Genomic DNA, 20844 nt, shown 5'->3' on the forward strand with positions numbered 1-20844 from the left:
GGGTAAGTGTGCATAGCACAGAGTCAGCTGCCAGGCAACCCAGTTCTAACAGTGGCACTACCACCAGGTACAGCGGCATCAAAATGGCTACCGCTGCTTCCAGTGGCACTGCTGGGTAAGGGAGCATGGGACACATCCTGCACAGACCAGAGGAGCTCCATGTTGGGCTTTTGAGCCCGGAGCCATTTTGGCTGTTCAGCCCGACACACAGCATAGGATCTGGCAGAGCAGGTCTCCACCACTCCCACCCCCTCTTGCCCCACAGTTTGTAAGAAAATATAGGAAGGGCTCTCTAACCAGGCATCTTGCCCTGGGTCTAATGCTAGCTCTCAGTGTCCCTGTCTGCATTTGAAAAGGATGAGGGAAATGCCGCAGAGGAAGTATGGGGAAGTACGGGGGAAGTTTGGTGGCCTAGAATAGAAATCCTCCAATCTGCTCTGCCCTCCACGATTCCTCTTCCTTTTCAAGCGCAGGAAACACGGGAGGAGATGTTGGAGTAAGAACGGCAATAGCTGCAGTGGTGGTAAGGAGGACGTGCCCATTTATGCACTCTTCACACAGTGTGTACAGAGATGGTACTTTATGCTTGCTGGTTCTTCACACACACTGGGTATTCCCAGTGAAGGGTGGCATTTGGCATCATGTCTCTGGTGTCTACAGATCGTTCTGTTCTCAAACCCCCCAGTGGATTTAAAAACAAAAAACAAAAACAGTGGATACCAAATCAGTGGAAAAATGGCTTTAAAGACCGACTTCCAGGTTTCTTGCTCTTCTATTGTCACCCTAGAATGCGTTCGTATACTACATTCAGCCACTAGATGTGGTGAATAATGGAATCTGGTGGAATGAAATTATAATTATTTAATGGAGCAAAAGTAGGAAATGGGACTTTGGTGCTTTTTTTTCTTGTTACAAGACATTTACAGGTGGACCCCAGTATCAGTGGTGAGTCACATCAATGGATACCGAAGTCCCAACTTGTATAGGAAAAGTGAGAATAAACATTTGAGAAAGCTGCAGTCATGTAGTTTTTGTCTGCTGCCTTTGCCTTTGGATACATGCAACTTGCTTGGAAATCTTTTCCTCATCTATGCTATAATAAGACAGCCACTGACATGTTCTTTGTTATTTTAATGACCCCATTCTTGAAGGCTGCTGCAGTGCAGCTCGTTACATGGTTTGGTTGGTTTAGTTTAGTTACACCAAAGGCCTCCTTTAAACAGCAGGAGATCTTACAATGCACTTGAATGAGCATATTCCTGAAAGGATAAATGAGATGGAAATGGTGGGAAATGCTAAATTGACCTATGCCTGTGTAAAGAAAAAAGAAAAAGAGGACTGCTGTAATGTGGTTTACTGGAAGGAATTGCAGCACAATGTATCTTAGTGCCAAACTAGGTGTTGTACAGAATGCATAATGTGGTCCTGTGTTTTATCTTTGCAAATACTGTGCCGGGAATGTGAAATGGGGTGAAACCACAATGTGCAATAGGAGTGTCTTACTATTTTGCTCTCACCATTATTTTCACTGCACCCCACTCCTGCATACTATTTTTATTGGGAAAAATCCAAAGAAAGGCTTTTGTAACAAAAGTAGCATGCAGGCAATATGATTGCAATTAGAACCACAATGGGAGCAAAGTTTACTCCTGTACAGTCTGTCTTGTCCCCTTTAGTCACCGGCAGGACCCTGCTAAAAGAGTTCATAGCCATCTGAGGTAAAGGGGATGGCGGTGAGAAATAGGGCCTTCTCTGTTGTGGCACCACACCTTCGGAACATGCTTTCAGAGGATCTATAATCAGCCCCCTCTTGGACCAGTTCCAAAGAGTTTTTTAAAAATTTCTTTTTCAGCTAGCTTTTGCAGGGGAAGGGTAGCGGCTTACTACTGTCTTATATATGTACAGTACTGTATTTTATATTTTTATGCATTTTATAATTTATAGATGTATTTTGATGTTGTGGTAAGCCACTTTCAGGACTAAAGGAATGATATAAAATAAATGAATGAATGAATGAATTGCTGACGTCCCACTTCATCACACCTATTTGCCCCTGGTTTGACCCTGTTTCAGCTCCCCCCCCCGTGTGTTACTTACAAACAAACCAAAAAAAGGTAATCATAAGTATCCTTCCTAATGTGCAGTTTGGTTTTCACACTACATTGCAAGCTGATAAATGAAGAGGAAGAGGAGTGTTTAATGCAATCAAAAGTGATACCTATTAAGTGCTGCAGAGCTAGCCTTGAAATGTACCAGTATATTTTAGAATTCTCTGATGTTTCCCAGATCCCACAGCAGGAAGAGCTCCCCATGAACCCCACCAAGCAAGACCCCCAGGCTTCCTCAGACAACAGCAAATGAGCTCAAATATCTCTTTTAATGGCAAAGCTGGCATACTGAGTGCACCTTAGATGAAAACTAATAGGAATTTAAAGGGGCTCTGAGCTGTGAATTCCAACCTCTCTGGGCTTGGACAAGCCTCCAGATGTGCCCAAGAAATTCTGCCCAGAACTGACAGGGAATACATTTGTATCCCCTTCAGTTTTCCATCAGTCATAATAGATTCTGAAAAGTGCACTGAGAAGCGCATTGAACATAACGCAGATTGCACAGCCAGGATGCTGCACACTGCTGCAAGCAAAGAGCTGCACGTCCTCATCTAATACTCTGTAGACGCCCCAGTAGACAATATGTCTCGTCTTGTGCTGAGTCACTGTAGATCCTCTTTTAAACTGCCAATGCCATTAATGACTCAGGATATTTCTACAAAAATAACTGAAGAGGCCTTCAGAAGCATTGCCTATAATGCTTTAAAATTATACAAGCAAAGTTGCAAGTCAGTCAGTGCAGCATTGACCATGTACTGATAATGGTCTCTGTACAATCAGGATGGAAGGATAAGCTTGCACACATTTTGCATGGTGATCGGCCAAGTTGGTTGCATTGAGGCTGTGTGTTTATGCCGTTCATCCACTATTGCTCAGCATCAGGTCAGAATCTGGCATGGACACAGATCTTTCAATATGCCAGGAATGTCAGTTTTCATTTAGAGAAAACAGCAGAATCCAAGCCCTTATGGCTATGAAGAAAATCTAGTTAATGGGTCGGCTTGGCCATGCCTGATACAATCTCAGAAACCAAAGAAGAGCAGAGCCAGACTGGGAGTGGGAGAACAGAGTGGGATTGAAGCTCCAGTGCACTGCCTGGTGCCTTCCCTTTTGTTATGTGAGTCTCATCAAAAGAAAAATCATTTGACAAAGACGGGAAATGGGCATATCTTAATGTGTTGAATAAATAATTCACAGTCCAATCTTAACCTGTGCTGCCACAGTGGGGCCACATGCCTCTGCTGTATCCAGCACCAGCTAGGGGGAGGCTGGAGCTCATCAGGGTAAGGTGATATTTCTTCCCTTACCCTGTGTAACACTCCAGCCTACCCAGCCTTCTCAGATCTGCACCAGCTAAATTGCTGGCACAAATCAAGTAGCCCCACGTAGGGCTTTCAGGCCTGGGAGGAGGGTATGTCAGAGGCCTGCTCCATTGTCCCTGCCCCTTCCCCACCTTCCCCAATTCCCCCCCCCCCGCCACTCACCTCTACCAGCAGCCAAAGATTTGGATATCCTGCCAGTGGGATGGTGCAGGCCTTTCTATTGGTGCTGCCTACTCTCGAGTAGTCAAAAAGACAAAAGAAAATATTTCTTTACTCAGCGTGTGGTTGGTCTGTGGAACTCCTTGCCACAGGATGTGGTGATGGCGTCTAGCCCGGACGCCTTTAAAAGGGAATTGGACAAGTTTCTGGAGGAAAAATCCATTACGGGGTACAAGCCATGATGTGTATGCGCAACCTCCTGATTTTAGAAATGGGCTATGTCAGATGCAAGGGAGGGCACCAGGATGAGGTCTCTTGTTATCTGGTGTGCTCCTTGGGGCATTTGGTGGGCTGCTGTGAGATACAGGAAGCTGGACTAGATGGGCCTATGGCCTGATCCAGTGGGGCTGTTCTTATGTTCACTTTATGGCACTTTTATAAAAGTTTGTGCTGGTGCAAGAAAAGAATTGAATGAAGCTGTTAATTAGGGGGCACTGCTCTATCATCTTCCTCAGCATTTGGTGCACAAGAGTACCCAACACCCAGGTCAATATTTTCTGTTTGTAACGTGATAGTTCATCATTCGTTATCCTGCACAAGCAACATGACAAAGAATTCTGCTTCCTGAGTATCTTGGCTTTCATCCAAATCCCCAGCTTCTCGTCCACCTGCATACAGAACTGAGACTTAAAATGTCACCAGCTGAACACTCAAAAAGTGGAAGAGTTCTCAAGGCAGAATTTCCAGTGCTGAAGGCAGAGCTTCATGGAAAAAAAGAGAATCACATTGCGGTAAGAGTCATGCACAAATCACTGGGGATAATTTGGTACTTCTCTGTTGAATGAATGAGAGCGCAATCCTAACCTTGTACTCTGCCGGCGTAGCGCTTGCTGCACCAGCCTAGAATGACGCAAATGTGCTGTGAAATACATTTGTGATGATTTGGGAGTAAGCTATGGAGACAGGGAGGGGCTGTTTTTGTGCAGGAGGGGGCAGAACAGGATCCGGTCTGGGAGGGGGCCAGGATTGGCGAAGCAGGTTCAGGCCATATCCTATGACCCCTTCCTGAAACTTTTCCTTCAACATGGGCTTCTCAGACTTGAGCTGGTGCTGATCTGAGGAGCCCCATTGGGCAGACTGGGGATTTATGTTGAGTAGATCTCCAGCCTGCTCCTGACCAACACAGGACATAGCGTGGGCTGCTTGGCCCCACTGCCCCCAGGTTGGTTAGGACTCAGCTGTGAATGAATGAATGAATGAATGATCTCCCATATGAAGCTGCCTGGCAGCTGAGATTATTATCAAGTGTCTTCCCCCAGGTGCCCTGCCTTTGTACGCTGAAGTGAAACTACATTTTACAACAAATATTAATGGGGCTCTGTGTTTCCGTTTTGGTTTTTTGGAAACTCTATTCTGGGGAGGGGTGTAGAGGGGAAGACTGGGGGTGTGTGTGGTAGTACTTTGCCCCTGTTCCTGTTACAATCCCTATTGTGTTCCCCAGCTACTTTCACCTCATTCCATTATTGGTATCTTTTAGGTGCCAGGCAGAGTCTGTCCTGTTTACCTGAGGTTTTGATGATTTAAAAAATCAATATCCAGCAACCCAGGCTCCAGGATCAAGTTGCTAAACAGGAAAGAGGAGGAGGCAATACAAAGGAGCTGAGGGGAAAAAAGGGGGGAGGCAAAGGCTCAAGAACTTGCTGAACACTGATAATGTATGGGATCACATTCACAGGCTCAAAACTTATCAAACTAAGGGACATACACATATATTCTTTTTAAACTGTGGGTTGTTGTTGGCATCCATCAGTCGCGGAAGACTATGGTATCATGCTCTGAATAGTGGTTCTGGAACAGAGTGTCCTCTCCAGAGTGCGAAGCCTGGGTAAAGATAGATATGGAAGAGGATCTCATGCAGCAAATCCCCCCTCTCCCCTCTCTCAAATGGTCCAATGGAAAGGCAGAGGCCAATACGGTTGGTTCCAGCGGCGTCGCAGGAGTTGCCAGAACGTGACTGTGTTCAGCCATGAACTGCTTCAGCGACTCCGGCTCCAGATTTTGTCTCGAGGTTGACTCCTGAAGCCTTTTCCATAACTGGATGTAGCCACAAGGCAGTGGAGGTTTGGGATCAGAGTTTTCCTTCTCTCAGATGATCTGCCTTCCCAGGTTATCGAGTCCCATCTACCCAGTGGCTGTTTAGTTGCCTTTCACGACAAGTACAGCCAAACTGAGGGCCTATTCTTATCCCCCCAGGGGTTAAACTGTGGGTGCTTTACACAAATTGACATGATGGTAATTATTTTAATGTTCTTTAAGCCTGTGAAGTTTCTTCCTATCTTAAGAGGTTTTCAAGCGAAAGTTCAAGTTGGCCTGCCCATTGGGTCCCCGCCAACTCTATGCTTTGTATATTTATAGCAAGACATCCTTTAGTCAAGGAAGCCTATTATACAAGGATATTTTCGCCCCCTCCCCCCAACAAGAATTTCTGCTGCTTCAGTCTGATGGTTGTTATATAATCACCAACTGATGCCTTTTCTGCCCACTCACTGGGTCGCCTGCCAATGTTTGTTCCCCTCTTTTAAAGATCACAGGACTCCTTAAAGAAAAGCATTGTTTTCTGTGTTTTGTTCTTGAGCTGGGAGGGAAAAAAAGCTCTCCCAGAAATGTAGCAACCTAGAGTCATTCCTTCCCTTCAAACGGTGTGTGGTGTGTTTTAATCCAACATGCTTTTGTTATGCAGCTTTGAACTCCCCCTCCCCTCATCTCATGGGCACTTCCATAAAACAGACATAATACTGACTTATGTCCAGTGGCGTAGCTAGAGGGGGTGCAAAGCACTATGTTTTGCAGGCACCTGAATGTGCCCTGCAAGCATACACCTCCGTTTTGCTCCCACCGCCCAGAATGGCTCCGAAGGGGGGGGGAGGGTGCATTCAAAACTTAGTGCTTTGCACCCCCTGTAGCTATGCCACTGCTTATATCACAGCATTGCTGCAAGGATTACAGATATCATGTGTGAAAAGCATTTAGGATTGCTAATCCTGAATTTTTTACTGGAGGTTTTTTCCCCCCACAACATGACGTAACGTTGGAAATTTCTAGAGAACCTGCTTTCAGTGCTCACCTGGGGACTAATGCTGATTACTGGAGACTCCAGGTCAATCCTGGAGGGTCGGCAACCCTAAAAGCACTTAAGAACAAAAGTGCTCTGCAGTGCTACTATTTAAGAAGAAGGGCCCGATCCTATGGGAGCGTTATACCAGCAGAACATGCATTTTGCTGGCATAATGCGCTTTGTGGCTTTCAAAAATGCGACACCACTGGAATGTGTGGCCTGGCTGCTTCTGCAAGCAGTGAGTGGCCAGGTTTGTGCAAAAATGGACCAAAGGTGTCCACTGGTGAGGCCATGATAAGGCGGGAGGGAAGTGAGGAACAGGTGGAATGGGGAGGTGGGCAGAACAGGCAGGAGATGGGGTCAAGATGGAGGGCAGGTCAAGCCCAGTGTTATGGGCACAACTTGAGAGGACCAGAGGGAAAACTGCTGCAGGAGAGGAGGCTGCAGTGCCAGTAGAGGGAAGGTAGAGGCTGCTGTGTGCAGAGGCCTATAAAAGGGGCTGCACAAGCAAGGAGCAGAGAGACCACCAGGGAAGAGGTGCTGTGAGGAGCCTTGGAGAACAAGCTCTGCAGAGGAAGGGGACCACCAGGGAAGCTGACGAGAGAAGGAGCTGAAGGAAGGAGCGAGCTGGGAGAGACCAAGCTGCAGAGCAGAGCTGAAACCTGAGAGCTGAGGAGAGAGCTGCAGGGAAGGAGCCCCTGGAGGAGCCTCTGAGAACCAGGGAGCAAACATCCAGCTTTTGCCTGAAGTCCTGCTGCCTCAGGTCCTCACTCAGTCGGGGAATTTGGAACAAGGATGTTTTTATTTGGTTCAGGTTCCGTTCCTCACAATAAAAGCCTTAAAACTCAGTTTGGTGTTAGTGGTCTCTTCAGCAACATGTTTGTCTTACCCAAGGAAGCCTCAACACGCCAAAACTGCTCTGCAGAAACAGTAGATGTTGCATTGGCACCACTGCATTGCCACAGGGGAAGTTATGGTGGATTGGGCTGCCTGGCTGTTATCCTATGTACACTTTCCTGGGGATAAACTCCATAAATCTCAAATGGGTCTAACTTCTGAGTAGGCATGCATAGGATTGTGCTGTTACCCTCCTTCCTTTCAGGCCAGTGTTGATCATTCCACAATCACGCAATGATCTCAGGCTGATTTCTGATGATGCAGTCTGGAGTTGAACCAAGAGCAAGCCTTTGAATCTTGCCATCAATCTTTTCCTCACCTCCAGCCCTTTGCCCCCTCCCACCCCTGAGATCTATCATGCAAATAAATATTTGTGATCTAAATTAAATACAGAAGTAGAGTTTCACTGAATAGGCTCATCAGTTCACTCTTCCTAAATAGTGTTTTATGCCAGAACCAGCATCCAGAGCGCGATACCATAGTCTTTCGAGACTGAAGGTTGCCAACAACAATCTGGGGCCTGTTTACCATGTTCCTATCCTAGAACAACATTGTTTTAATTAACTTTAATTAATTAACTTTAACAACTGATTGTTTTATGGTTATTAAGTTAGAGGCGCAAGTAAGTTGTAATATGTGGTGGGTTTCATCCACCCAGGGCTGGCCCATCCATGAGGCCAACTGAAGCTCTTGCATCAGGCAACAGATTGGTGGAGGAGCTCCCTTCTCTGTCTACCTTCTTGCCTTCACCTCTCCTTCTCCCCCCCCACCCCAAACTGGAAAAGGAGCAGAGAGCAAGAGAAAATGTGAAAGGAAGGAAAGTGCTGAGCTAAGATGTTGGACAATGGGAGAAGCAGATGCTGGCACATCATTGGGTTAGAAGTGGGCTTGCTGCTTCGGGCATTAGGAGGTCTTGGGCCAGCCCATCACAGAAGAATGTCTTTTTTTTTTTTAGCTCATCCCATCATGCACAGTAAGGGGCAATTACACCCTTTGCTAAATGTGTGTGAAAGTGCTTAAGATTGACCTGCTCTCTTTCTTAGAAGAAAATGCAGTCTCAGATCTACATTCTGATTTGTTCCTACATTTTTCCTCTGAGAAACTGGTTGTTAAGACTCACCCAAGAATGAAGAAAGCTCTGACTTGTTTGTGGATGTATGGGTTGGAATCATGGTACATGGGGAGAGGGAGGTTCATCTTTTCCTCTTGCACAGATTTTCCTGCTGAAAAATCTCACCTTAGGATGCTACCTGTCTCCAAAACAGCTATTTGCTGCAAAGAGCTCCAGAGCAAAATCGGGGGGGGGGGACGGGGGACCGGGGGATGGGACATAATCTCAGAGGGTGATTTCCAATGGAGAAAAGCTTAAGGGGGGAGTGTTAATTCAAGGGTATCAAACATAAGGCCCGCAGGTTGGATGTGACCCTTGGAATCTTGCCCTCTGTGATAAGTGAGCTCTCCCAGCACCATCATCAGCTGATCTCAGCTGCTGAAGCGAAGCATTGCTGCATTGGGAGAAGTGGCACTGCTGAAAGGGCAGATCTGGGAAAGCCCAATTATCTTGTAGGCATCACAGCTGAAAGGGCAACTCTCATGATAATTGGGCTCTCCCAGCACCACCCTTTCAGCAGCGCTCCTTCTGCAAAAGCACTGGGAAGCAGGCTCAAAAGGTGAAGAAGAGCAGAGAGGAAGAAGGGGTGGGAAAGAGAGAATGGAGAAGCTGCTAAGGCACTGGGAGAGCCCAATTATCTTGCAGGCCACCCTTTCAGCAGCACCACTTCTGCTGAGGCACCACTTTGCAGAGCACCTCTCAACTCTGAGCTTTGAAGTGAGGCCTTGGCAGAAGTAGCACTGATGAAGGGGTGGCCTGAGTGATAATTGGGCTCTCATACATCTTGAAAATACGATTTGCATATTTTCTCTTCTGTCATTGGCGGCTAATGAATTCCTAAGTGAGTAAAAAGTGCTTATTTCACGTCACCTTCTTACTTAAGTCACTTCCTGCTAAATGGTGTCGCGTCTGACCTTCAGCAGGTGCCATGAATGCTATTTGGCCTGATGTATGGAACAGGTTTGACACCCTTAGGTTAACCCATCCTTCCAGTGTGCCCCAGTCCTGACCCATATACCCACTGAAAGTAGGGCCATCTGCATATTCATGGGACTTTCTTCCTTAAGGAATTAAAAAAAAATCCTTTTTTTTTTTTTTTTTTTTAAAGACACAGACAGGCTAAAACCAAGCAAAGTTCTAGCAGGAAGAGAACCTTAGAAACCCTGGACAGTGACAAGGCAGAAAAGGGGAAAGAATTAGAATTTTGGAAACAATTGGTGACAGTTGAAAATGACAGTTTCAATAACAGTGAACTATTTTGCACTATTGTAGAGCGCAGACCAGTTTCTAAGGCTGGGAAGAAAAAATATAGGAGTGTCATGTCAGGAGGTAAGTCCATAAGGAAGAATGGAAAATATAACCTAATGGCATTGAAAACAGTGGACATTCTAAAGGAAAGAAAGAAAGGTACTGGCAGCTAGAAGACCACAGTACAAATACCTGAGTACAGAAGCCAGCAACTGTTTAAACTTAGAAAAGAAATGGTATAAATTGACATAAGGGGAATTTGAAGATAGGGATGTCAGTGCAATTATGACAGTGGGTGCTCCTGCCCAAACTGCTGCCTGAGGCAACCACTTCAGTTGGCCTCTTGAAAGGGCCAGCCCTGATTCAGGCTGACCATCAAATTGTGCTCTGCTGGCCCAGTCTGCTGGCTCTGCTGCTATGAGGCCCAGTTTCTGATGAGAGTTGCTATTTTTTTTGTATCAGTTCCTGCAACTGTGTGTTTCGTCCAAAAAACACATATGTGCTGGGGGTGTTGAAAGCTTTAATTTAAGTGGATGTTGTTAGGCAGCATTCTCTCTCCCTGCACTCTCCCTGCCAAGTGGTTTGCAAACTATGGGCCCAATACTATTCAACTGTCCAGAACTGATGCAATCACAATGCAGCCCTGATGTAAGGGAACAAATGTTCCTATACCTTGAGGAGGCCTCTGTGACAGCCTCCTCACCACAGGATGCAGTGCATGTCCCATTGGCACAGCTGCACCAGCACTAGAAAATTGAATAGGACTGGGCTCTGTGACTACTTTTAGGGAAGGGTTCCCATGATAAATTGCTCTGCAACCTCAGGGGACATTATTGTAATGTGTTCTACAAGGGGTTGTCTTTGAAAACGGTTCAAAATAAGGTCAAGCTGTGGCAGTCTACTAATTAGAGGGAGTCAGCTGTTAGTAAGAAAACTTGAGATAAAAATCATGCATTTGCTCCCATTTAGTTTCCTAACACAGTTCAAGGTACTGGTCATAATCTTCAAAGCCATAAATAGTCAGAATGCCTAGTATGCATTTGAGGGACACTGGCTTTGTGAATCACCTCTCTTGGAGGAGGCTTGACTGATGACAAGAAACAAGACCTTTTCTGACAGTGTTCTCCCTTCTCAAAAGGTCAGGTCACCATGATTTTTCTTTTATTTTCAGAAGGTTATTTCAGTAAGCCTTTGGAAGATAAGGTCTGCTGATCAGCTAGATGGCTTTTTGGTTTTTAAGGAATCTATCAGATGGCAATTTTTTCTGGTTTAAATTTTGCACTGCTGCTGTTGAGTTAGGGCCATACCTGATCCAAATTTTCAGCAAATTTTGCTCCAAATTTTGGAGCTATGTTGGTGAGGTATATATTTTAAAACAAGGGAAATAATCTGCAGGAATTTGCAGGAAATATTTAGATCCATGCTGCAAAAAAACACTTCACCTGCTGGTTTTTGCATATAAAACATCTGTTGAAGGCTAGACATTTTTTTCCCCTTGGCCAGTTTGCAACCTTATTCCTAGCCTTTCATTAGTTTGTCAGACCAATAACTGCATGCAATCACAGCCTGGTTGCAACTATTAAACATGTCACCAAGTGCTCTTCAGGACTGGGCCTTACCATTCTGATGCCAATTTCCATTTGGCTGAAATGTGGCTGAGAAAAGAACAATTTCATGGACCACCTGCAACTACCCTGCTTCAAATAGTGTGCATGTAAGCCTCTTGGCCTTCTTGGCCTCCAGCCTTCACCAGCTATCATGGGCTGCAATCTTGCCCATGATTCCTTGGAATCAAGTCCACTTTGTTTGCAATTAATATACATAGGATTGGGCAATAAGATTACAACAAGGGCCAGCCCTGGCACCTGAGACAGTGTGCCAAATGCTGCTCCCTTTCAGTGCTGATGCGCCAACTTCGGCTCCTCCAACACTGTAGCCCAGTGGTTCCCAAACTTCCCAGTGCAGCAACCCACCTAGTCCTTCACAGTGGATTGCAATGTGCTGCAAGGCCTTCTTGGGAGAGCGCAGAGGCCTCTCTCAGGTCACACTGGGCCAGCAACCCACTCTACTGGCCTCCAATGAAACTGGAAATCACTTCTGGACACTTCTACAGGCCACTTGGGGGCCCATGGAGGCTGGTAGAGTGGGTTGTCATCCTGGTGTGACATGGGAGAGGTCTCCCAGCCTTCCCAATGCTTCACTTCAATTGCCCTCCTCAATGCACCTGCCCTGGTTAAAACTGCTATGCAGATTTACCTGGGAATGATGCTACTTACTGAAATCACAGCCCAAGCCTATGGATGCCTACTCAGAAGTAAGTCCCATTCAAGTCAATGGGGTTTACTCCCAGGTAAGTGTGGCTAGGATTGCAGCCTAAGTCCTATTATAGTCACTAGCACTTATTTCAAGGTTTAAGTGTGGTCAGGATTGCAGCCTGCAGTGCACATACATACAGTATATGGCTGTATAATTCCCCTCCTTACTCTACCTCAGCTGTTCTCAAACTTTTTAGCAGTAGATTAAGTAAATTAAAAGTTTACAGTAAGCATATACTTTTAAAAAATTATTTAAAATAAAGAACCCTCCTGACCCTTCAAAGCAGTTGCTGATCTGTTTTTTTTTTTTTTTTAATTCCCCAAATATCCTAAAGGCTGCAATCCAATCCATACTTTCCTGGAAGTAAGACTGCAATACTATCCACACTTACCTTGGAGTAAGCCCCATTGACTATAATGACTATATTACTATATTACATTGACTATATTACTTCTGAGTAGAATGGCATAGGGTTGGGCTCTAAGTTCCACTGTGATGATCACTGTTAAAAGCATATACGTAGTACCCCAGTATTTCTCAAACTGTGGGTTGGGATCCACTAGGTGGGTTGGAGCCAATTTCAGGTGGGTCCTTATTCCTTTCCAGACTTGATGCTGTCTTGGTATGTGACCATATTTGGGGAACTGTTTCACATCTGTACTTTTAACTGGCTACTGGGACTTACTCCTGGGTAAGTGTGGGTAGGATTGCATCCGAGGATTGTTAACAATGGTCCTATTTGATGATATCACTTCTGCTCATGACATCACTTCTGGTGGGTCCTGACAGATTCTCATTCTGAAAAGTGGGTCCTGGTGCTAAAAGTTTGAGAACCAGCCTGTTCAGAGTAGGGATCTGTCCCCTTTCCCCAAATGCAGCACGGTCGCATCAGATATTAAAAATGAAGTGAACCTGAACTGGGCTGACCCACCTGAACCGGGCTGGCGACCCACAGTTTGAGCAAGCTCCTGCCCGGTCCACCTGCCTGCCTGGAGCGTCAGGCTCCGCCCGGCAAGCTGCGCTCCCTCCGATTGGCTGGCTCTCCTTGCCCATCGAGGATGCCGGAGCGCGGCTTGCTCAGCCGGGAGGAGTGGCCGGGGCTGGCTACGCGCGGAGCTGTCATCGGGGGGAGGAGGAGGAAGGCGCAGCAGTGGGGTTGCAGGAGGGGAAGGCGGCGGCGTTCCCGGGGCGGCCTAGAGCATCCCTCCAGCGGGCTTAACCCTCTCCTTCCTCCGGCTCAGGCAGCAGGAACCACATCTTCTACAGCGTGACCGTCGGGAGCGTGCAGATCCGCAACGCGCACCGCCTCTCCGCCCAGGACTCCGTGCACCACCGGCCGGGCTCCCCCCCGCCCAGCCAAGCCCCCCCAGCACCAGCCTCTCCTCAGGAACCGGCTTCGCCCAAGCCAGCAGAACGCACCCAGCCGTCCGCCCCGGGGCAAGCCCCTTCGTCCAAGCCAGAAGGATCCCCCCGGCCAGCCGCCCCCCAGGAGGCAAAAGTACCCCCACCTCCCCCGGGCTCTGGAGGCACCGCCGCCTCGTTCGACATGCCGGACAAGAAGTTCTTCGAGAACCTCTCGGGGGCCGGCAAGGCCATCGGAGTGCTGACCAGCGGCGGAGATGCGCAGGGTAAGCCGTGGTCGCGCAAGGAAAGGCTGTGCGCACCAATGGGGAGTGCAGAGTCCGGGGCGCGTGGCTTCCTTGCGGGGGCGCGTTCTACAGAGCAGGGGGAGAAGGGGGTGGAGCTAGAGGGGTCGTGGGGGACGTGGGGCGGCTGCACCAGGGAGGAGGGAGCTAGAGGGGTCGGTGGGGGCGTAGCTAGATGGGGGCAATGCACTAAGTCTTGCGGGGAGCCTTACCGCTGCGAGCAAGGGGCCCCTCCCCTTCGGAGCCATTCCGGGCGACCTGGAATGCTCCGAAGGGGTGAGGCTCTCTGCAAGACTTAGGCTGTAATCCACACTTACCTGGGAGTAAGCCCCATTGACTATAATGGGACTTACTTTTGGGAAGACATGCATGGGATTGGGCTCTTAGTGCTATGCCCCCCTCTAGCTACTCCACTACTGGTCAGTAGAGGCAAGAAAAGGGCCTCTTAGGCATTGAGGCACGTTTCAGTGTGCTGGACCATGGGAAGGTACGAGGAAGAGTTCCTACTTAGCCCGTTCTTCAGGCCACAATTCTATCCACACTTGCCTGGGAGTAAGCCCCATTGGCCATAATGAGACTTACTTCTGAGTAGACATGCCTAGGATTGGGCTCTCAGTCTGAGGAGTGATGGTCTGGTTGGCACCTCTAAGTTTGCTTTGGGTGATATCGCCCAGCATGGAGATAACTTTGGAAGAGGAAAGAGTCAAAGAACTCTAGGGGGGGTTGGGGGTTGGCTGTAGTGGTGCGTCTGATGTGCAGACGTGCATGGCGTGAGGCAGGCTCCGAAGTGCTGGCCCTCCGTGCCTCCTCCTCCTCCCCCCTCGCCCATCACATTTTCCAACGTGTGACCTTCCTCCCTCGGCACGCTAGGCTCACTCAGCTCTTCCTCGCCTGGAGAAGGCGAAAACTTTTTCGGGGTGGGGGTTGCCCGAATCCTTTCACCAGGGGAAGCGGCGGGGCACATGTGAATGGGAGGAAACTGTCTCCGTGTGTTCATTGGGTCTGCCAGCCCCGATCTACCCATTTCGCCTTCCCCTTTATTTAACGAGACACTCTTGGTTGTTGAAAGCAAACTGGGGTCTCCATTGAGGGGAGCTACAGTGGCGCCTCCCTTACGTTGCTAAAGACTACAGATCATAAATCACTTACAGCCTAATCCTATCCACTCTTTCCTGGGAGTAAGCCTCATTGACTTACTTCTGAGTAGGCATGCATAGGCTCTCACTCTGCAGAAATCGTGCTTGCGTGCTTCGGGGGGGTGGGGAGGGTTAACTTCTAAAAGAGAAGGGTCTCCAGGATACACCACATCTGTTTGTAATTCTGAATTGATCGCCCTGCTGGGTTCTTCTGCATTCATTCAACCTAGAAGAACCACTCTGCAGAGGCTCACGTGACAGTGAGGAAGTGGAAGAAGGAAATAGTTTGGGGGCTGAAGAGTTGGTGGTTAACCCCTCTTTGCCCGGCCCACAGGTGTACACACTTGATCCCTGTTGCTTATACGCAACCTTGGGCAGAAAAAGAGATTTGGATGATCTAGGCACCAGGAAAGAAAGCGTGCCTGGAAGTTACACACGTGGTGGCCAGGGTTTCATTCTGCCTTTCATCCATCAACTCCCCCAGTTGTTTTGGAATGAGTTACTAGCAGGCAGGATCTGGGCTCCCAGACGGTTGATGGGGCTCCCGCAGGGTCCTGTGTTCCTGCTTTCGGCGGGGGGGGGGGGGCATCGCTTTGCTCCCTGTCGAGTTTCATGGAGCCCTCTGATCTCTTCTGACCCTGTAACACGCTCTAGAGCATCCATTTTCAGGCACTGTGCCGTGTCAGTTGTCCACAGATGTGTCACAGGAAGGTCATTTATTAGTAGGGCCAGTGGGAATGTGAGCCACCCACTGGCAGGAGGGTGTGCCTTGCCGGTTGTCAAGGGACTGATTATGTGCCTTGAGCATTTTCGTGCCTTGCAAGTGTGCTGTGAGATGAAAAAGGTTGAACACCTTTTTAGGTTTAGGGAGAGCCACGAACATGCATGCGCTCCTGGGGGGCCTGGGAATTCGCGATGCGCCTTCGCTGCCTGCGTTTCAGTGAATCGATTCCAAACTTGCGCGGAAGGTCTCTCTGCCTTCTCTCCTCCCCTTTCCCGTAACAGTGAGGCTAGAGGAAGGAGGACATCGCCCTTTAAGGAAGCCCTCCCCCACCCGCTTTCGGCAGGGCGTGGACACGAGTGGGGAGGCTCTCCACTTGGGGATCTGGTCTTGGAGAGCGCGATGCTGGCACCTTAAATGCCCCACACCGACCCCTTGCAGCCCTATCACTGTTTCAGGTGGCAGGCAGGCGGGGATCTGCTGATCTTCCCGAGCAGGCTCCACCCCGTAGGCTTCCCAGCCCCACCTCCAGTGTGTACGTGATGCGGCGCGAGTCACTGCGGATTGCGCTCCCGTGCGTCATGCGCGCTGCTGGCAGCCTCCGATGCCCGCGTGCGCATCCCTTGCTTGGCACTCCTCAAACGCTCCCTGGGAGGAGGGAGGCAGGGTTGGGCTTGCCTTGAAACGTGGGCACACTTTCTCCAGGCAAGCGTGCCTCTGAGCATAAGCAGAGTGCAGCCTCCCCGGCAGGGAGGAGTCTCAGCACATCCCTTCCTCTTGACTTTCCAAGCAAGCTTCGGAGCTGCTGCTCCCTCTTTAAGCCATTTCTGCCCAAACGTTGCGTATACGCAACAGGGACCTAATGTGTACACCTGTGGGCTGGGCAAAATATTAAGCTCCCAACCCCGACCAGCTCAGTTAGCCTTGCTCTTGAGTAAACATGCACGGATCAGGTTCTGGACCTGTGGCTCCAAACAGTCGAGGCAGCATCAGAGGCTGTGGTGGTCCCAGTGCTCCCCTCCCAAGCATAGATCCCTGGGCTTGGTGCCTTTTAAGGCCAACCCAAGATTGTGACTCAGCGACAAGCCAGGCATACAGGCTTCCGCTGGGAGAGCTGCCTTGGTGCAAGGGGGGGTGTCTTGGGAAGGGGACGCTCACTTTCCACATCCCTGTTTGCTCGCATAAAACATAGCCCAGCAGCAAAAGGGTGAGGCTTGGCACTGGTCTCTGTATGGCTGGGGCTTATATAACCAGAGCAACAGCAGCAGCTATGTGACTGGGGGGGAGCAGATAGAGGAGAAAAACCTTGCCACAGGGTGACTCATCACAACATTGCTGCCTGTCCAAGATCCTCAAGAAGTGGATCTTTGGACCAAATGGCAACTGTAGAACATGAGAAGGCAATAGGTTTCCTTTGCTGCCACTGAGGAAGCTAGAACTGGGACTTGGGCCAGCCCCTGTTGAGAAATAAAAGCAGAGACAGGCCCAAATCCAACCTCAAGTCTTCCTTTTGTCTGGATGGGAATGTGGGGGGGGGGATAGGCCCCATGTGCCTGGTAACCCACCTGGAACCAGGCCATACTCGAACTGAGTAACTTGTTCTGTGTTCACATCCCGGAAGGAAGGAGGGCAGGCAGTGGTTGCCTGTGAGTTTTGCGATCTTTCAAGGTCATTGAGACCACATAGGGCAAGTGCAACTTCTGACTCAAATAGTGCTGGAGGCATCTTTGTGGAAGGCTACAGAGACACACCAGAGGAGAAAGAAATCCTGCACAGCAGCTTTCTTGATTTCTTGTACTCTCAGTTACCAAACTCGCAGCTTTTGAAGGAGTTCTTACTCTTTCTGTTTTCAGAAGTGACACTGAAACGCCTTTTTAGTCAGGAGTTGATTGCTTGTGGACATTCTTAATAGGAGACAGAAAACCAATTTAAAAGCGAATGCCCATTCTCACCAGTGAAAATGCTATACTGGAGGTTCAGAGTCCAAAAATGCAGTAACCAATTTGTCACTTGTGAACATAGCCTCTCTGGCAGAATGGGCAGCAAAATGGCAGATGCGTTTCAATGTCAGTAAGTGTAAGGTCATGCACATTGGGGCAAAAAATCAAAATTTCACATATAGGCTGATGGGTTCTGAGCTGTCTGTGACAGATCAGGAGAGAGATCTTGGGGTGGTGGTGGACAGGTTGATGAAAGTGTCAACCCAATGTGTGGCAGCAGTGAAGAAGGCCAATTCTATGCTTGGGATCATTAGAAAAGGTATTGAGAACAAAACAGCTAATAGTATAATGCCGTTGTACAAATCCATGGTAAGGCCACACTTGGAGTATTGTGTCCAGTTCTGGTTGCCACATCTCAAAAAGGACATAGTGGAAATGGAAAAGGTGCAAAAGAGAGCGACTAAGATGATTACTGGGCTGGGACACCTTCCTTATGAGTGTGTTTGGGTCTCTTCAGCCTAGAAAAGAGACGCCTGAGGGGGCACATGATTGAGACATACAAAATTATGCATGGGAAAGATAAAGTGGATAGGGAGATGCTCTTTACACTCTCAAATAACACCAGAACCAGGGGACATCCACTAAAATTGAGTGTTGGGAGGGTTAGGACAGACAAAAGAAAATATTTCTTTACTCAGCATGTGGTCAGTCTGTGGAACTCCTTGCCACAGGATCTGGTGACGGCATCTGACCTGGATGCCTTTAAAAGGGAATTGGACAAGTTTCTGGAGGAAAAATCCATTATGGGTTACAAGCCATGATGTGTGTGTGCAACCTCCTGATTTTAGAAGTGGACTATGTCAGAATGCCAATGCAAGGGAGGGCACCAGGATGCAGGTCTCTTGTTATCTGGTGTGCTCCCTGGGGCATTCTGTGAGATACAGGAAGCTGGACTAGATGGGCCTATGGCCTGATCCAGTGGGGCTGTTCTTATGTTCTTATGGTGTTGTACTGAGTTTCAGCTTTTTTTACAAGCGTGATTTACAGTTGTTGTATACAGGCCTGTCTTTCTCACCCATGGTTTGACCATCCTTGAATTTGACTCGGCGCAGGTGGCCACTGTGGACAAGAAGGACCCTGCCAATGGGAGAGGAAGGGAAGCACGTCATTTTAAAATCATGGTTTAGAAACCACTTTTTTAACCTTTGCAGAGTGGCAGGCAGGCATTCTTCAATGATTGGCATGACCCAGAAATAGCCATTCTAAAGCAAGTGACCCCCTCTCTTGGCCTTGGTTGCTCCGGATTGCAACACAGAAGCATTTAGTCACTTCCGTGTGGCTTTTTCAGTGCACTAGGGTCAATGGAGGGAGTCTCTTGCCTCGGCGCAACCCGAAAATAGCCATTATAATGGCTGAAGACTGCCTGCCACCTATACTATAAAGGATTTTTTTTTAAAGCAGTGATTTTAAAAGGACATACTTTTGGTGAATTTGATTATCTGTGGCTTTTGGCACCTGGGGAGTTCCAGGAACGGTGCCCCCTGCGGATGTTAAGGTCAGACTGAACTTGTTTTCATTGGCTTATTAAAGTATAATTGCATAGGTAGGATGTGTGTGTGCTTTGTATTTCATATCATTTCAAGTTTTCCCCAGTATATTACATGCAAAGACTCGGATTTGAGGTGGTGTTTGTATGAATGTGATACCGAGTGTGGGTTGTGAGGGCTTGCATGTCTCACATGACGGCAGTGCTGCTTTTCGAAGGACTTCGGTATGGAGGCTCTGCCTCCTCTTCCTCCCCACCCACCTCATGTCCCTGATGTGATAGAACTAGAGCTGGATAATTCATAGATAGCTCTCTATATACAGGGTGTCCCAAGAAAACTTACACACACTTTATCGTGTCAAATTTACTGTGCTATAAGTCACGCATATACTGTGTATGGCGTACACAGAAGTAGTTGCTTGACCCAGTTAATAAGTTAATGAATTAAACAAAGTGCTCAATCATTGGTGTCTTCATTGGTGTCTGATATCTCTGATGTCATTGACTAAGGAATCTGCAGACATCCACCAGTGAGTGTGCTGGAATGGTCCCATGCATCTCTTCAGGTTCTTCCCTAGATGTTTGAGTGTTGCAGATTTTCTACCAGGAAATATCTGTGAATCAGCTCATTGACGTATGTGTAGATTTTTTTTTTTGAGACATCCTGTATTTATGCTTAGGATTTGATTTTAAGTATTTTCTATATGGCACACTGGACACCTTTGACATATATGCCTATCAATAAGTGCAGCACTGAACTTTGCAAGAGGGAACAATATCCTTGTGATGCCCAGACATTTTGAGGGGCATTGCAGCATGGTACCTCTTTTTTAAAAAAGGGGAAAAGCCAAATATTAACTTTGCTGAAAAGAATCCTGGAAGTAATGGCAGATCTGCCCAGATCTTGGAATGCACTATGGATTGTACCAGCTATTTTGTGGTGTGTTTTAGGACACATCACACTGAAGAACAGCTGGGAAGAACATAAATGTTTCTTTTTGAAAAGTCTCACTGGTTTTAGTGGAATTTACTTCCAAGTTCCATGTACGTATTTTTAGGACTGAATTACATAAATAGGAAAAAAAAAATCCCATTAAGATTTGGCGTTTAAAATTAATTCTGTTCAAAGTCCAGTTTATAGATCCCTGTTTTAAAGTGGGTGCTTGTTGAATGAATGGCTCCCAAACTCTTAGGAATATACTTATCTCTTAGGAATTTATACCTGTGTATTCTAGTTCATTTTGGGATAGGGAAGGGAAGATATACATTTAAAACTCAGCCCTCAAGATGAATGCATCTTTTGAATTACATTAGGATCCCACCCTTGCAGGAACTGATTTTTAATCCTTGAAAGGATGTTGTAGATTAAACTGAGAAATAATAACTAGCCTAAGGTTACTCAGTGAGCTACATTGCTCAGCAGGACTTTATATCTGAATCTTCCCAGTCTAGGTCCAGGCCACTGTACCATGCTGGCTTAATATTACACCATATTACACCATGCTGGTGTAATATTAATCTACCATAATGGAATGTGCTCTTATTGTAGCAGGTTGGGTTTAATATACAACATACACAT

The 20844-nt window shown here is 47.6% G+C and overlaps 1 protein-coding gene and 1 long non-coding RNA gene across 5 annotated transcripts in view; one reads left to right on the forward strand and one right to left on the reverse strand.

The window, feature by feature from the left end:
• The window catches only part of LOC136651781 (uncharacterized), a 59700-nt gene extending 45124 nt beyond the window's left edge, over positions 1-14576 (reverse strand). Inside the window, exon 1 of the long non-coding RNA XR_010794544.1 lies at positions 14505-14576. This is a non-coding gene — a long non-coding RNA (uncharacterized lncRNA). The remainder of the gene's footprint in view (positions 1-14504) is intronic.
• The window catches only part of PFKP (phosphofructokinase, platelet), a 58552-nt gene continuing 51107 nt past the window's right edge, over positions 13400-20844 (forward strand). For 2 of the 4 annotated variants that reach the window (XM_066628460.1, XM_066628457.1), the window contains exon 1: positions 13400-13904. In XM_066628460.1, the coding sequence (XP_066484557.1) occupies positions 13823-13904 (82 nt within the window). In that variant the 5' untranslated portion in view covers positions 13400-13822. The remainder of the gene's footprint in view (positions 13905-20844) is intronic. The other 2 variants (XM_066628456.1, XM_066628458.1) reach the window with 1 other exon arrangement.

This window comes from Tiliqua scincoides, chromosome 5, assembly GCF_035046505.1.
Source record: "Tiliqua scincoides isolate rTilSci1 chromosome 5, rTilSci1.hap2, whole genome shotgun sequence".
Classification (NCBI taxonomy): Eukaryota; Metazoa; Chordata; class Lepidosauria; order Squamata; family Scincidae; genus Tiliqua; species Tiliqua scincoides.